General features: G+C 39.9%; 2 protein-coding genes across 2 annotated transcripts; one reads left to right on the forward strand and one right to left on the reverse strand.

Moving 5' to 3' along the window:
* The first annotated feature begins 178 nt into the window (after nt 1-178).
* LOC119653633 (probable Ufm1-specific protease 1) lies at nt 179-6,863 on the forward strand. Its single transcript, XM_038058415.1, has 3 exons — nt 179-366; nt 6,036-6,639; nt 6,695-6,863. Exons 2-3 carry the CDS (start codon nt 6,106-6,108, stop codon nt 6,836-6,838), a joined length of 678 nt encoding a protein of 225 aa, XP_037914343.1. The 5' UTR covers nt 179-366; nt 6,036-6,105; the 3' UTR covers nt 6,839-6,863.
* A 5,003-nt stretch (nt 6,864-11,866) lies between these two features.
* LOC119657427 (mitochondrial transcription rescue factor 1) lies at nt 11,867-12,594 on the reverse strand. The gene has a single exon (XM_038064333.1). The coding sequence runs from the start codon at nt 12,531-12,533 to the stop codon at nt 11,940-11,942; it is 594 nt and encodes a 197-aa protein (XP_037920261.1). The 5' UTR covers nt 12,534-12,594; the 3' UTR covers nt 11,867-11,939.
* Between the last annotated feature and the right edge of the window lie 5,393 nt (nt 12,595-17,987).

Consider the following 17,987-nt stretch of genomic DNA (forward strand, 5'->3'; position numbering starts at 1 on the left):
TCAGATCAATTACTGCACTCGATACGTCAACACCAGCTGGGAATTGTGTCAATAACAGTTCTTATGCACGGGAGAGGTAGCGGGCAGGGAATTCAACCGTGGACACGACCCGAACATGTTGACAGCAGTGGTGATTATTGAAAGCGGTTCGAGGAAAGGGTAAACGTGTATCTTGAGGGTGGCTTTCAAAGGAACACTTCTGCCGTGTCGTACAGGAAGATAAAATAAATGGGAGGTCATGGGGATCCTAGCACAGCTGCTACGTCCTTAGATGTTTGGGTGATTGTTGCGAGGTTATGTCGGTCAATTCCAGTTTGTGTGGCTAAGTGTCGACGAACACGTTTGTCGAAAAGCTGAGGATTTGCGGTAAGAAGAGCATCCCTTGGAGTGATTTTAATTACGATTCGTGCGTTGGCATCTTTTGTGATTTGAACAAATTGAGTTGGGAAGCAGTCATGATATGAGTGATACATTTTCTCCACCCATTCGCTCGTATCTTGTTGGTTTAGTAGCCACGTCTCATAAATCGTTGTTCTTCGGAGCAGGCTTCAGGTTTAGCCGCACACATCTTCTCGAACATTTCCGTGGACTACTCCTTTTGCAATTAATGCCTTCAAAATTTGATTAATGAATTCTGAGGATGTTTAAAGGCTTGTGGTACTTTCCTTTGGCACTGTCTTTTGCGTACAAGAAAAAGTCGTTTCACCTTTGTCCATCTGATAGTGGGGGATTACCTTTATGTTGATGTGGCATGTAAATTCGTTCAGCGCATCATTGTGAGACATCTCCACAACCCAATCGAAAAATTATCTTACCTTATCCGGATAACCTCACTATCTATATTTCTACACTAGACGATATCAGCAGCCTTCTATATCAATTTCATCTACTCATTTGCTTTCTTTATACTAAATGATTAAATTCTTTCCCCAGAGTGCCGTATCCATAAAAATAGAACTCTGTCGTCTGGTACTTTGCTCTCTGAAGGTGACATTGTCTTAATTATGGAAGATCTAAATACTAGTTTGGCTTTAAGAAAACCTTGCTTGAGCGTGTGGTGCGAAAAGGCTCTCTTGTAATTTCTATCGTCTGATAGAGCAAAGAGCTTTAGTTATAGACTGGCAAGAAATGAATATCTAATCAGATTAACCATGTCACAATCAGCAATTGATTGATTACTTACCTTCTAAATGTACGCTGCATAATCGAGGGACATATCGTTATCGAAAGAAACAATCACCTGATAGTAGCTCACCTTCATTCCCATATTGCATCCGTGTTTACTCAGGGCTGAGAGTCTCCATCTTTTCAAATTCAACACCAACTGCTGTTTATCAGCGGGAAAACGGCCTTGTTGCCTGGGCGACCAAAATCTTGAAAAAGATCACGAGAGAATATTGTCATCGCCATCAAAACGGTTTTCACTTATGACCAGAAAAGCTTCCACCTATGAATAGAAGCGTTGTCACTTATGATCAAAAGGGTTTTTACTTAACCGTGGATTCAGATTGATGAGCGAGGTGTGGTTAACGCACTAATAAGGTTTGCGAGTGTGGATAAATGTAACACACTACTTTGGTTATTGAAATGGAGTGACGTCGTTGCTGAGTACAAGGCCTTGATGGCAGCTTGGCTGTCGGTCAGAATGACTATGTTACGCTTGGGGTTCGAATCTCGCTCCAGCCATCGACAGACTTCCAATATCGCCAGTACTTCCGCTTGGAATACATTGGCGAAACCTGGGAAAACATACGACTTGGATACACTATGTGTATTTGAGAAAACCCCCGCGCCGACTCCACAGGCCATCTTTGATCCGTCCGTAAAGAATGCTGTGTCATAACCTTGCAACACACCGTCGGTCTTCCACTTTGCCCTGGTTGGAAAGTCCACAGTAAAGTTTCTCGTGAAGTTCAGCTTGCGTGTGGCATAGTCCGTGGGGAATGCCCAGATTCCCGAGGTGCTTCATCTAGGATGTTGCTGTGGCCGTAGGACTTTGCTGTCCAGCATCCGGACTCACGTAGTCTGATGGCACTGCACGCTGCAACATATTTAATGTGGAGGTCTAGGGGGATGAAATGCAGGAGTACATTGAGAGCATCTGCCGGAAAGGACTGCAGACCCCCAATAGCACCTGCACACACGGTTCTTTGAATCCTATTATGCTTCATCCTACTGTATTTTTTCCTCAAAACCTGTCACCATACAATAGAGCCGTATGTTAGGATCGGACGCGCCAGGGATGGAGCAGTCCAGGGTGCTTATTGGGGGATACAAACCCATGCGTACAAAGGATTGCTTAAACCTCACCAAAAGGAACCTCCGAATCATAGTGGGAATTTTCACTGGTCATTGTCGGCTGAACTATCACCTAGGGAAGCTAGGGATATTTACGGACACTGCCTGCAGATTTTGTGAGGAGGACGTCCTGGGACAGTGTCCGGCACTTGTGCAAAGTAGGTCGATACATCTGGGAGAACACTTAATACCAGATGCAAAGCTGAAACATCTGGAAGTGGGGAACATACTAAAGTTCCTAACGGTTACAGGCCTGCTTGAGATACTATGATCAATAGGTACACTATAACCAGTAAAAGGGGCACAATAGTTCTTCAAGCACGCGGTGCGACTTTCCCTTAACAGAATAATAATAATAGGATCGGACGCACTACAGCGGTATACATCCAGAGAACCATCCTCAGCCGGAGACCCTATTTCTTTGCAAAATTCTCTTGTAGGCATAGAAGACTATGCAGGCCCCTAACATAAGAATTTTTCGATTACTATTTTTTCAAATGGTTATCTTTTGATTACGCAGAGTCTGACCCAATTATGTTGTTACACGGAACATTTATAAATAAGCATATATGTATAGGCGATGTGAAAAATGTAAGCAATACAATAAAAGAAAGATCAACAAAATAGGGGATATATGATGCAGAAAAAATATTCAATAATGTTGGCTGCATAATTCACTTTCAACAACAGGCCCAGGTAGCGAAATTAACCATTATAGTTTCCTCACAAGAAATTTTGTATGGAGTAGAGAAGGATTTTCACTTGGTTCAGGATTTTCACCGAGAATGAACAACAAATGAAATGAAATGAACGAATGAACAATCGTGGTTATTAAACAAAAAAGTGAAAAAAATCCTTCCGTCGAAATATGTCGTAATGTTCCCGTGTTAAAACATGCGGCGTCAAAACGAGCAGCGCAGTGTCGAGTCGTTCGCATCAAATCGTGGGGCCTCAACATGATCTGCTTCTTAAAGGAATATTTAGACTAGTTAAGTCGCAAGCATCACTTTAACCTGCCAGATGACCAATTATCACCGTGCCAAGTCACATGCAAATATCCTTAAAAAAAGTTGGAAGTTACATTGAGTAAAATATTTATTCTAAAAACGCTCGAGGGTCATACCACCAGTTACCATTAGCAAGGTTGGACAATTGTCATTCAAAGCGATATCGCTATCTTATGTGCAAATACAGGCTCAAAAGTAGCTTCTTTACAACTGGAGTGGATTAAACTGACTGGATGGACCAGATGTGGGAGATAAAGACAAATGTATTGAATTGTGTGCAGATAACTTTAGTTTCCGAAAAGAAATGACGTGAAATATCCGAGAAGACACCTCAATATAAGGCTTTCTTCAAAAAGACACATAAAGGCAAAGAACCGAAGCTTTTTATAGGTGCTCTACAAAAAATCATCATTCCATCCAACATTCTTCGGTCAAGTCTTAAATTATCAGATGTATCTCCAGTGCTCTCTTGTATTTGCGCAGCATTGATCTCCGTAAAGATTTACTAACCAGAACCATAGTGGAAAAACTTAAGTGTTAAGTACTGAGATTGAGCGCCATCCCAACATAATGGAAAAAAAGATTTTGTCTCATATGAAGTCCAATAGACTGAAAACTATGCTGGCTACAATGAAGCAATAGGTATAAGCGCTATTCATTCCTCCGCCAAAGTATTGGAGTATACTGAAGTTGGCACTACCACTATAAGGCTGTTATCATTTTTATACGTCTATTTATGGAATGTCACCGCTGAAAAGGTTGTGCCCGCTTAAATCCTGAGACTAATTTAGAATCGCGTATCCAAGCTGGCGTTTGCAGTCGAATAGCTCTCGTAGTTAATAATAATCGTTGGCGCAACAATCCATATTAGATCAGGGCCTTTGAAGCGTGTTAGAACACTTCATTCAAGATCGGAACGGTACACTGCAGTACACTGTAGGAGACAATGTGGTCAGCATTGCGGTCGCCCGAGATTACTACCCTGATTTGACTCGGGCACTTATTCACAGCTGAGTCGACTGGTATCCGACATCCAATCATGATAACAAATCCTTCTGGATCAGTGAGACTTCAATTGCGACCTTCCGCTACGACAGCCCAGCGCTCTAACCACTTGAGCCATCCGAACATAATTCTCGTAGTTAGATCTATTTATTCGCGTATCCTGCTTCTTGTTCCGAAAAGCTTATTTTCTACTTAACTGCCGCCATATATTAAATTCTCGGCGCTCTTAAATCGAGATTCAAGCAAGATATGAATTGTTTCTGAATGAATTAAATTATTTTGGAAGTGCAAATTAATGAGGCAAAATTAAATTATGATTCGTAGGTGAAGTAAATTGCGGAGATTATTCGATATTTTATGATATCCCTCCGTTCTTTCTGAGGGGCACTAACAGAGCTCATTTCAAGGATCCTCAGTTTCAACATTCTGAAGCAAATTTATTCTTAGTGGTAGTTGGGTTCGGTCGGACTGTATTTTCTATGCATTTTATAATTCATATTTCTTGTCTAGATCGGTAATGTCCTTCATTATTCCTTGACGTCATTCGATCAATGGATAATATTATTCTTCAAATATGTTGATTAATAACATCTATTTGTTCTCACTGTGTCCTGGCTCTGGTTCTGGAAAATAGCGTCAATGATAATTGGAATTATCAATGTGACGTAACATAAGCAAAACCAAGGTATTCATTCTGGGAAGATAACTATGGACCTTTAGGTAGACAAGAATGGTAGTGGATAGGTCATACTGTAAAAAAAGAGTGATAAATATACTGTTGGTAATATTGTTCGTTCATAACATGCCATTCTAACTAGGCAGACGAATGACTCGCAAGAATGCCGCAGTTTCAAATGCAGCGAACCCTATACTTCGAGAAATTATCAAACATTGTGACTTATCACAGAGCAAGAAGAGCTTTTATTTATTGACCAAAATGTGATTTCTTTCATTATCTAAATTGATGGTGCTATGACCGAGTTGGTTGAACGTTAGCCGCTCTATCTCATACTTAGAGTTTATTTCGGATACGTCATAGAAGTTGATGTTATTCTCACTGCTATAGGCTTATTGAAATTGAGAAATAGTCTCATTGAGAATGAGATGAGAAAAAATAACAATAAATACCTCGTGTGCTCTGTCCACAAAGAAGTGACCAGGAGACATCTGTATATATAAATAACGTATTTCCGGTAACCATCATCGCTTGCTAAAAGAATCTCCGTTTTGAACTTCAAATTTCTTTTTCCACTGGGATGTTCTATTTGTGCAAATGTGGTTTGGAACTCCCTCAAATAAGACGATTATGTTATAATTGCGTATAAATGAAAGAAGATAATACCTCTTTTTAGTTAAAAGCCATATCTATTACAATCATCGGGAACCTGTTGTTCCTTTCATTCATTCAATGCGAGATCTTCTGAAGAAGAGGACAAAACACCGAGAATACTAAATAAAATAAAATAAAATTGATTTTTTCCTGAAACGGGATATATTATTTGTTAGTATATACATATTCCGGGCGGTATTGAAGGGCACAACTTGTGTCCAAAATACGTATATACTAATAAATAATACATCTCCTTTCAGGAAAAAATCAATTGTATTTTATTTTATTTAGTATTCCTGGTGTTAATTGTCCCCTTCACGTCAGTATGTATAAAACTGCCTGCAATACTCTACATACAAATAAAGTACCCTTTTTCAATTTTCTAATTTCCGCAGGTGCATCCATTGCGTTCGAATTGGACTTTAGGTGTTACGCAACTCGAAACAAGGGGCATTTCAAAACGCAATGGATAACACGTCCTCAGCTTACGATAATCTTCTGGAAAACATACAAACAGCTATCGCACCTCCAACAGAAACCGGATCAACGTACTTATGCCGAGGACCCTTCAAATATTTTCACTATAAATGTGAAGGCTTTAATGACGTCGGATGGGGTTGCGCTTACAGAACGCTGCAATCAATATGTTCCCTTATTATAGCTGAGCAAAATCCAAATGACGAGCTTCAATGCGTGCCAACTATTCCACAAATTCAAGAAACTTTAGTTAGCATCTCCGATAAACCGCAGTCTTTTCTTGGATCGCGAGAATGGATTGGAGCGTTAGAAGTGTTCTATGTAATAGACACTTTGTATAATATTTCATGCAAGATTCAGCATGTGCCGAAAACTGAGGATTTGAAGAAATATGCAAATGTTGTGAAAAAGTACTTTGAAGATTGGGGAGGACTTATTATGATGGGCGGAGATGTGGATGCATCATCAAAAGGTATTGCTGGTGTACATATAGCAGGGAATGAAGCATATTTTTTGGTGGTGGTAAGTGTTATTTCTCAAATATTATTTTCATTCAGTAATTTTATCCATGATACAGGATCCGCACTTTGTTGGGAAGCCAAAAAGCGCACAAGAGCTTATCGATAAAGGATATTTACAGTGGCGTCGTACTGGAGACTTTGTGGATAGTTCGTTTTACAATCTTTGTTTGCCACAGTTTAAAGTGCGGTCATGTATTTAACGATTTTAATAGAAAGTTGACAACAGGAAATGTTTGGTCTTTTCTTTGAACTGTTTTGTTATTTTTAACCATGAAATATGATCCTCAAATGATTTAATGTCTATCGTAAAGAACTTGAAACTATAATCACAATTTTTTGTTGGTTCTATTTGGTTTTAGAAGGCATAAATGTGCATTGTACATGACAAACTTTTCACTGTGTTAGGGTTCCTGTTCGCCTCCACATATAGGGCAACTTCAGTGCTTAGCTTGTTGCGCATTAATTCGTTTCCACATTTCACTCTCAGCCGTTTAGAATGCAAGCAAAAATTCAAGTTCCATTAGAAGTAGAAAAACGTTTAATATTTGGGGTGCACCGAAATTGCGGGACAACAGATGATCGACTTCTATTCTCTTTATATTGCGCTCATTTGTAAAACAATTCAAAGAAATATGTGTATATTTGTTTCCTGCCAACTGATTTCAGCTCCTTCCCAAACTTACCAAGGAGTTTGCATTCTTCCTCCACTGCTCTATGCTACATAGCTTTAGGGCGACCTTGTCGTCGGCCTTCCTGGAATAGCGGTTTCCATTACATAGTCGTTCAACTCCCATAACTATAATGCCGGAAAAAGAAGTCATGGATATATTGGTAATAGTTGCATCGCATTACGTTCTTCTGGAATATTTCTCTTCTACTTCTGCATGTAATAATAAAATATATTGGAATAGCGAGTGGCAAAATAAGTAAGACAACAAAGAAAAATTAGCTTTAATCTAGTTAAGTATCTTGACATGGAAAAGGAAAAGTTATAATAAGTACCCATTATTTGATAGTAATTTTACGGTGAACATTTTTAAAGTTTTGTGTAAACCAGAACCTTATTAAAATGGGTTTACTGTCTGTCCTCAGCACTTTTCTCCAGAACGGTTACATCGGTTTCAATTAGTACTTTCATAGGCATTATAATTCCGACCTAAATTGCAAAATAGGAGAGTAATGGGTCAAAGTGTGCAAATTTAAAGAGAGGCAGGACTCATTTTCGGAAACTACCCAGCTCGAAAATCTGAAAAAATCAGGGTAATGAAAAATGCGAATGGGAAAAATGTTTTTATTTGATTTTCATCATAATGCTCTCTAATTTAATAAATCCGTATGTATAATTTGGCCATTTCTAAACAATAAATTTTGTTTATTTATATCGAAACCACTTGAAATTGTTTGTAGAATCATATAAAATTGTCTAATAAGTTCTTTTTCAACTACACAAATAGTTGCGGATTCTTCAAAATTTTTAAAAACCTTCCTGGCTACATTCCCATTGTTACTACCACTTTATCCAGGTTTTGGTTGATCGATTATTACCGACATTTTTTCCCTCAATTTTTCTTGAAGATTTTTTTTTGTTGTTCTCAACAATATCTTCGGTTTCTTTTGTGATTCGCCAAGATTTAATCAATAATTTATATGTTAGTTGCAGTAAAAATTCAAATGCTCTTATCCATGAGTGTAACACTGAAATACTAAACGACAAGAAGCCATCATTGACACTTCTGGATAACATTTGTTGTAAGTTGTTAAAATCCTTGGATGTGGCACCGCATAAATAGCATCGGAGAGAAGATTTAGTCTCACTTGAGGCATTGCATAATTTACCATCGTGAATCTGGCTTTATGCGCCACAGATTATTCTTTATCATTGATCGTTCTGATACGAATTTTTGTTTGTACTGCGGATGACTGGAACTACCATCGAAACTCCACTTTAAAATTAGGGTTAGAGAATCCGAAGATCTAAACTTATAAAGATATCTTTTTGAGCTGACAGTAGCCGACAGGCAGTCTGGTCTAAAATTGATTGTAATGGTACCTCAGCTTCACTTTCTTTTAACGAAATGTTTTCTGGGTAACATTTTTATTTTTATTTTTGGACAAGTTTGTAAGGCTGGAATATTTGCTTCGCATAACTTCGGATTACGTTATATTGTTTTTTGGACAATTCAGCTTCAATTATCATAGACAGGACATCAGTTACTGGCAAATATGTTGACATATTTATCTTTTATGCTTTTTAGCAAATCCTGGTATTTCGGTTACTTTCTTCACCACGTCTGCTACAAATTTTCTACCGCTCGCCCTCAATTGCATTTGCATAGCATAAGCTAAAACATTCGGGTGATTTTCAACACGCAACGCTCCTGTTTTCCTATGTTTCGTCTGCTCGGTACTTGCTTTGGAATCTAATAGCGGCTGACCGCAACCCCGTCTTGAATCTCGGTTGGTTTGAAGTACGCAGGACCTTTCTAGCCATCTCTTTTCTGTTTGAGAAAATCTACTTATCCACTTCAATTTTCATGAAGTTATGTTGGGCGGATTCAGGCAATTAACTTGAGACGGTACTTTTTGACAAATGACCTTCTAAGCATCTTCAAACTTTTTATCAAATTATGTTTGTTTAGTTTGGAAAAAAATTCGCACATTTTTTTCCTTGTCATGGAAATTTGAGTGCAGGAATCGTCTAAAATAGAGGAAAACGCTGCACAAATTTTTGACACTAAATTTATTTTTTTCAATTTTTAAATTTTACGCAAGGGGATTTCACTTTTTTCTTCACATTTAATTTATTTGGACCTTCTATTGTAACACTACATTGGCGGATTTGAAATCCCCTTGCGCAAAATTGAAATATTCACATTCAAAAATAAAATTGATTGGTCAGATTTGAATGCAAATTTCTCCTTAATTTCGCCATTAAAATTTGATTTTTGTATTTTAATGCATTACATACCATCACTAGAACTCGCCATAGTAATTTAAAGCAGAACTTGCGAAAGATAGGCAACTGACGAATATTTGCTTGTGCCAAGTCAAATATAAATAATAATTAAATCTAATACCAACGGGAAATGACAAGGACTAAAAGTAGTGAAAATAAACAATTGGGACTAAACCTGTCTACCTCATGGTTTGCCGAAATGTTTACATTGTTTCAATCATTTAATAAATTCAAAATAACGTGAAATTAAAATTGAGGTTTTGAGTGCTATTTCCGAAGAAAAGGCCCCAGTGTGCGACTGTCCTGTATCCTAATTATGCTATTTTCTATGTTATGTTTATTACCTAATTTTCCCTAAAAACCAAAACAGAAAAGTTGTTGCCTAAGTGCGTTAAACTTTTCTTATTGGGTAAAATTTTTGAAATTTGTATCGCTGGGTGTTGTGTGGTGGCAGCTGGCAGGCGCTACACTTTTGGCATGCCTTTAACAAGATTTCTCAGAAATCGCAGTAGGCGCTGTTGTTTACCATAAAGTGAACCAAAGTTGGTAGCTGTTGATTTTCTTCTCGAACCAGCTGAATTCTGCTCAACGGAATTACAATATTTACGATGTGAGTTATTAGTCGCGTATTTGACCAACAAATACTTCCATTTTCTCCTTGAAGGCAGGCGATTTACGTTGTTCATGGACTATAACTTTCTCGCATTTATCTTACTACAAACGCTCAAGGAGGCTTTCCCTTACTAACTTGGGCACATAAATTCCATAAGCGAGTTTACTTCGGACATCCAACACGTGTTTGGTAAAAACAAGTTTGTCGCCGACGCGACGCTTTGTACCAGATGCCAGAGGTCAATATTCTAGCAGCAGTCGATTTTGCGCCAATCGCTGCGGTCCAGGAGAATGGCGCAGCTCTTTAGCACATGCAGTCACCCATTCCATTTAGTCGATTGTAGCATCTGACCTCTAACAGGGGTTATTGGAGCTAGAACAATAGTCTCAGGTCTAGTTATAGTTGGTATTGTCTCATCCGACTTTGCCCCATATCAAGACCACGTTTTCTCGCATTAGATGCGTAATATTCTTAAATTTTCCATAATTAAGCCCATCATGTTCATATGTCATTTGAAAGCTAACATAATAAGGCAACTTTTATCAACTTTGTAGGTTTATATGTTTAAAGTACCGTTACAATAAAGCGTTGAAATTTAGATAAATTTCATTAAAATTGAAACAGTTATACCTCCGAGGTGATGATGACCTTTGTAATTGTTAGTAGTTCTGAAAATGGTATCAGATCAACACGGGGATTAAATGATTAAGGGAATGGGAAATTGTGATTTTTGGGAAGCTGAAGCGTTTTGACATTATTTACGAAAACGCTATAGCTTTGTAACGATAAAAGATAGAATGCCCATTCCATGAGCCAATGCAGAGTGCAAAAATGGATCGTAATAGTTTGGAACGATAGACAGCATAACATCAGGGCTATAAAAGGAAAATCCATACCCCGGGTGAAAATAATGCAGCCTCCTTTTTATCTCTTTATTTCGTTTATACTTCATTTCTGAGACCCTGAAAATGCTTCCCTCCTCTCGTCAGGGCCGATTAACAGATTCATTGGACCATATTTCCTTTTAAAAAAAATGCTAGTGAACCAGCAATAAAGAAAACATTATTTTCTTCAAAATTTCAGCACAATCAAGTTGCTCGACTTTGTCTGCTTTCAAAAAAGAGGTTCTTCGCGTACCGACCGCAAATTCCTAGCAGTCTTTGTCAATATTTTCTACGAAAATTAATTAATTTGAGGATTCCTCAAAGCTACTGAAACCACAGCTTAACCTTTTTTAAATACAGGAATACCTTAAAAGTAAAAACTACACCAAAAATTTGCAAAACGTAACTCAAAGAAAATATCCGTTGCAGCGCATGGCAGAAACGGTGCACCCTCTGTGTGTGAAAGTAAAAGGAAAATGTTTAGATGATAGCCTTTTTCAAGATTAAAATTCTTGTCCCTACTATTTAAGCTAACTTGCTAGCTTTCGAAATGCTAAAATCACATTAATTCAAAACTAAGTTGGTTGGCTAAGATTTTACTCTAAAAGATGAAATGTAAAATAAAGTGAGTTCTGTAGGAGTTATAGCTCTAGCGGTGAAATGATCCCTTTTCTACAACTCCTCCATAAAAAGTCAAAAAGTCTGCTGCAAATATCCATAAGACAGTGAACGACTAAACATGCGAGTAGCCTTCGAGTACTAAACATGTTTATTTAACAATCTAAGGAAGCTGTCTGTGTCTATAACAATTGTTATCATTCTCAAATTAAGTAACATTGCAATCTTTACTAGCTGCTTGACTTCCAAGCATTTTGTCCTTTATAGTTTTCGACTATTATCGACTTGAATCGCCTCATGATCACCCGGTAGCCTTCCTCCTTTTCATTGGTTGCAAGCAACTGAACACGGGCAATAAGCAGGTGTTCAGGGTTTGAAGGACTAAAACTTTTCACGACGTCTATCTCGTCCCCCACGTCAACCTGCATACTTTTCTTCGTGATTTTCTCGCCATTCACGCGAATTTTGTTGTCATAGAAAATTGCCTCGACTTTGTTCCTAGCTAGTCCGAGACCGGATTTCAAAATTAAATCTAACCTGAGGGACTTCACACTGGATTTGACGACCTTCCCGTCAGGTTCATCCTTGAAGTTTTCTAGTTCCTCTTCTTCGTCAGATTCGTCGTCCTCCTCAGCTGACGGCTGGTTCTTCTTTGTATACTTCCATCGGGCAGGCTGTGTGAAAAGTGGATGCAACAGGCTAACGTTGCTTTGGTCGCAGGCTGGGAGATTCTGAACACATTTTGTGGACACCGGATGGTAGCAGGAAGACAACTCCAAGAAGCCTCTGGTCCTCAGACCCAATCTAACTAACCTAGAACACATTATTATTCCTTAAAATCTATCTGTCAACTGATTTGTGAGTTTGTTTTGACTTGCGTCTTTTAGGCATTAATGTTTTTGAACTCCATGCTGCCAACATCAAATGTTTAGGTATTAATTAGCTAACGGCAAAACAGTCTTCAGGTGGCTTCAATTAGGGAAGAATAGGATAGCACTTCAGCGGGAAGAGAGGAGTTGTCTGATGAAGGTACAGCATTTAGCATAGCAAAGGAAAAGTAGATTTATTAAACTATTTGCAAAATGTTTGGAAGTTTTTTTAATTTGGAATCGCCAGCACACCCTTCCGCCCCCACCGATCACAGTGTTAATCAGAACAGACCCGATCTAGTCATGCCTCTCAAGGATGAAAGAGCATGCTTCATAATCAATGCAGCCGTACCGCTTGACTGAAATACTGTTGGAAAACAGCATGAAAAAATCCGGAACTACGGTCCCTTGGCGGACGAAATGAAGCAGACATGACGACTACAAAAGATTCTAGTCATCATCGTCATCATCAACAACAACAACCGGTATCCGGTCTAGGCCTGCCTTAATAAGGAACTCCAGACATCCCGGTTTTGCGCCGAGGTCCACCAATTCGATATCCCTAAAAGCTGTCTGGCGTCCTGGCCCACGCCATCGCTCCATCTTAGGCAGGGTCTGCCTCGTCTTCTTTTTCTAGATTCTAGTGGTCCCGTCATAATTTCAGCGACGGGATTAGTTCAGCAGAATTTACCCAAAGCGCTGAATACGCAACCTGTGCTATAGTCCAAAGAGTTCTGTCCGGTAACAGTTTGGGCTAGTGGCGTCTATCAGATTCGACTGTTTTCGGTTTAGCGTCTACAATCGGGGTGTAGCAATGCATTTTCGCATGGTCGCACACCGTTTGCGTTAAAACATCGCTGTGATGCGAACCTTTGGATGTTGCCTTCAGCTCATTCTTAGGTTGTTTGCCCCTTGGTCCGGTTGGGCGGGAAGAGGGTTCATGGACTTTTTACTATATATATGTATGTAGATGCAAGGGCAAAAGCATAATTACCAGTAATGACATAATAAACAAAGCTGCATTAGCTGCAAAAGAACAATTCTTTGTGGAACATCATCATCATCATCATCAACGGCGCAACAACCGGTATCCGGTCTAGGCCTGCCTTAGTAAGGAACTCCAGACATCCCGGTTTTGCGCCGAGGTTCACCAATTCGATATCCCTAAAAGCTGTCTGGCGTCCTGGCCCACGCCATCGCTCCATCTTAGGCAGGGTTTGCCTTGTCTTCTTTTTCTACCATAGATATTGCCCTTATAGATTTTCCGGGTGGGATAATCTTCATCCATACGGATTAGGTGACCCGCCCACCGTAACCTATTGAGCCGGATTTTATCCACAACCGGACGGTCATGGTATCGCTCATAGATTTCGTCATTGTGTAGGCTACGGAATCGTCCATCCTCATGTAGGGGGCCAAAAATTCTTCGGAGGATTCTTCTCTCGAACGCGGCCAAGAGTTCGCAATTTTTCTTGCTTTTCTGCTTTGTGGAACATGGAACACTAAATCCCTGGAATTGCTCTCGACTTATAGAAGATATAGATTTCATCATAGATACCACAACTCAGTTAACTCGGGCAAAACACGCATGAGTTATCACATTTTAAGAAAATAATCTCGTACCACCTGGTGGAAATCGGAAATGTAAAAAAATTGAACAAGTAGGTGCCGCACGAGTTAACCGATGCGCAGAAGCAAAAACACGGCTCGAAATGCTCCTTTCTGTTCTGAATTGCAATAAAAATGGACCATTCGGAGGAATTCATGGCAGTGGTTGGACTAAAATGAACCATTGAAATATAGCTCGAAATGGGACATTCACCAAAGGACACTTATGGTCCAACTGTGTTGGCCAGACCAAAGCCAAGTGGCCGAGGAGAACGTTTCAGTTCGATTATAGCGATTGGCCCCCAGGTGGTAGACTTTCGGGCTTCAAACGTGGAGATTCGTTTCAACTCTGGTTCCGTACTCCTTAGTTCTAGCATCCACCAGTAGTATGCTGAGCCATGTATTCAGTATAGACCGGCAACGTTGTTACTTGCCCCAGTGGGGTTCTGCTTGTGGTTACAAAATCAATCCGTGTCTTAAGGAGAACATGGGGCTAAGCCGATTCAGGACAGGTACTCACGTAAAACCAACAAGAACATAGCTGTATGTGTATATGGGCAATTATAATAATAATAATCCTGGCAAAACAATCGAATTGGATTTGGACCTTCAGATACTCAGTCATAGTTGAGCCCACTGGTATCCGACATGCAGTTACGATTCTAATTTGCTACCAGTGAGAGAGAGATGAATTAAAAATAAGTAGTTTAAATAATACAAAAATTGGTTGAATTTGGCCTTTTTATTTTTTCATTTCATCGGAAACGACCAATAATTACAGTTAAGCAGGCCTTAGAGAAATACTGGGAGAATAAGTTTGATGCCTACCAAATTACTTTAAATTTCAAGCAGACAAACGATAGTATTGATCACGCAGTACTGTAGAAGATAATGCTACAATTCGGCATCCAAATGGAAGTTTAGTTCATAAAATTGACGATGACTTTAACGATAGTTAAATGAAAGTTTCGAATATGGTAATTGACCTGACCAAAAACCGTTTTTTTTTATCTTACCACTCAAGACCCTACTACTGAAGTCGAAGCTGTGCATCTACAGAGTAATTATCAGATCCCTGTTATGCGTGCTGAAACGGGGACTTTAATTCAGACAGCAACAAAATATTAAACGCCTTTGAAAGAAAGGTTCTATCCAGAATATTGGAAGCAATTTATGTTTGGGGTAAAGGATCCACTAGGGTATTGTACCTGCAGGACGTGCATGAAATCTGCAACCATATGATTATAAAATCTCCAGTGGACTGGGCACCTACAGCGTATAGACGATCCAAGAATATCCAAAAGCGGGTAGTCGACAGAAGTGGATCATCATTAGCTCATGTTGTAGGTAAATGTTCAAGGAAGCCAATCACTGACACGGGTAGTAGTGCTGCGAAGGGGGATGGTCTCAACCTAATTACACTCTCGTAATATGTCAAATTCGCCGTAAATAGACCGTATGATAAATTGACTCAGTGAAAAAGATTCTTTTGGGGAACCGTCGTTGATGACTTTCAAATGAGGGATTAAATGGAATTGATTTTCAAGTTATCCTAGTTAGTACGGTGTCTTCTTCTTTTTCTTCAGCATTTGTCCCGTTCAGAAGCGGGGTCAGCTCGCTTTGATTGGTCAAAGACCTTATCTGTATGGAGTTGCGAAGCTCTCAAATCATCATCCAGCGTATCAAGTTGTCGTTGTTTTGGCCGGCCTTTAGGTCATTTCTCGTCGACTTCGACGTTTAGACTAATCTTGGCAAGTGAGTTCTCGTCAGTGGGAATTACATGACCATGCAACCCATATCGATCGCGTGTGTCTTCATTTCGGATGTGATCAAGGCGTTTTATGGCACTCGCCCAATGCAGCGTATTTGTCTCCATTAAAGCGAGTTGCCGTTTATTATCTTTTATATTCGGTCAGTACTCAGAACTATAGAGGGCGTCAGGGCGTACGATAATGCCGTAAATGTTGGATTTGTAATGTTCGTTGATACGTCGATCACAAAGAACACCAGTTGTGGAAAGCCGCATCATCTAAGTTGTACCATTGGCTGATGACATTGATCCCAGATCCCAGTTGCTTGAGTTTATTGTTGGTATTAGACACTAGGGAAACATCATCTGCGTAAAGCAGTGTATAGAGCGCTGGGCGTTGGATATCTCGTGTGACAGTGTCCATAATTAGAACAAAGGGGAGTGGTTAGAGGGCGATTCCTTGAGAGACACGAAGCGGTTTTCATACACCCACTATACTTGAAACTTTACTTTTTGGATCATGGTCGAGTAATTTAACCAACCGCACGAGTTTTTCTGGCACTAGGTGTTGTCGTAGAGCATACCAAATGAGTTTGTGTGGCATACGGTCACACGCCTTTTCTACATCGAAAAATGCACTGTAGAGAGTTTGATCCTTCTCACGGAATTTCTCGCTAAGTAACCGCGCAACATGCATTACGTTAGAAGTTCCGCAGTTCTTGACAAACCCGATTTTTTCAGTGGTGTTTCAACGATGTCCCGAACACGTTTGTCAAGAATGCGTACAAAAATCTTCATGGCATGGAACAGTAACCGGATCGGACGGTAATTTGAACATTCTGCTGGACTACCTTTCCGTTTCCATATTGAAATTGTGGTACTTTTTTGCCAGTGAAATGGGGTTCTACCTTCCCCAATAACCCTGATTGAAGAACTTACTGAGCCACAGTGTTGGGATCCCATTTCCATTCTTTTGATTGCCTTTTTAATTGTATCGCTAATAGGTGCAACTGCTTCAAATGTCGACAGTGTCTGCGAAAGTTGTGGATGAGCAAATACTTCCGTTGAAATTTGCTTGAAATATTCCCGTCATCTGTCCATCGCGGTTTCATCATCATCATCAACGGCGCAACAACCGGCATCCGATCTAGGCCTGCCTTAATAAGGAATTCCAGACATCCGGGTTTTGCGCCGAGGTCCACCAATCGATATCCCTAAAAGCTGTCTGGCGTCCTGACCTACGCCATCGCGCCATCTTAGGCAGGGTCTGCCTCGTCTTTTTTTTTCTACCATAGATATTGCCCTTATAGACTTTCCGGGTGGGATCATCCTCATCCATATGGATTAAGTGACCCGCCCACTGTAACCTATTGAACCGGATTTTATCCACAACCATGGTCATGGTATCGCTCATAGATTTCGTCGTTATGTAGTCCATCCTCATGTAGGGGCCAAAAATTCTTCGGAGGATTCTTCTCTCAAACGCGCCCAAGAGTTCGCAATTCTTCTTTCTAAGAACCAAGATCTCGTGCCGACTGCTCGATCTGGATGTTCGTCTCGGGTCATTCTTCCCATGATGTCAATATCGTCAGCATAGGCCAGTAGTTGGGTGGACTTAAAGAGGATTGTACCTCTTGCATTTACCTCAGCATCACGGATCATTTTCTCGAGGGCCAGATTAAAGAGGACGCATGATAGGGCATCCCCTTGTCGTAGACCGTTGTTGATGTCGAATGGTCTTGAGAGTGATCCTGCTGTTTTTATCTGGCCTCGCACATTGGTCAGAGTCAGCCTAGTCAGTCTTATCAATTTCGTCGGGGTACCGAATTCTCTCATGGCCGTGTACATTTTAACCCTGGCTATGCTATCATAGGCAGCTTTAAAGTCGATGAATAAATGGTGCAACTGTTGCCCATATTCCAACAGTTTTTCCATCACTTGCCGCAGAGAGAAAATCTGATCTGTTGCTGATTAGCCTAGAGTGAAGCCGCTTTGGTATAGGCCAATGATGTTCTGGTCGTATGGGGCTATCCGGCCTAGCAAGTATTCGA

Source organism: Hermetia illucens, chromosome 1 (assembly GCF_905115235.1).
Source record: "Hermetia illucens chromosome 1, iHerIll2.2.curated.20191125, whole genome shotgun sequence".
Taxonomy (NCBI): Eukaryota; Metazoa; Arthropoda; class Insecta; order Diptera; family Stratiomyidae; genus Hermetia; species Hermetia illucens.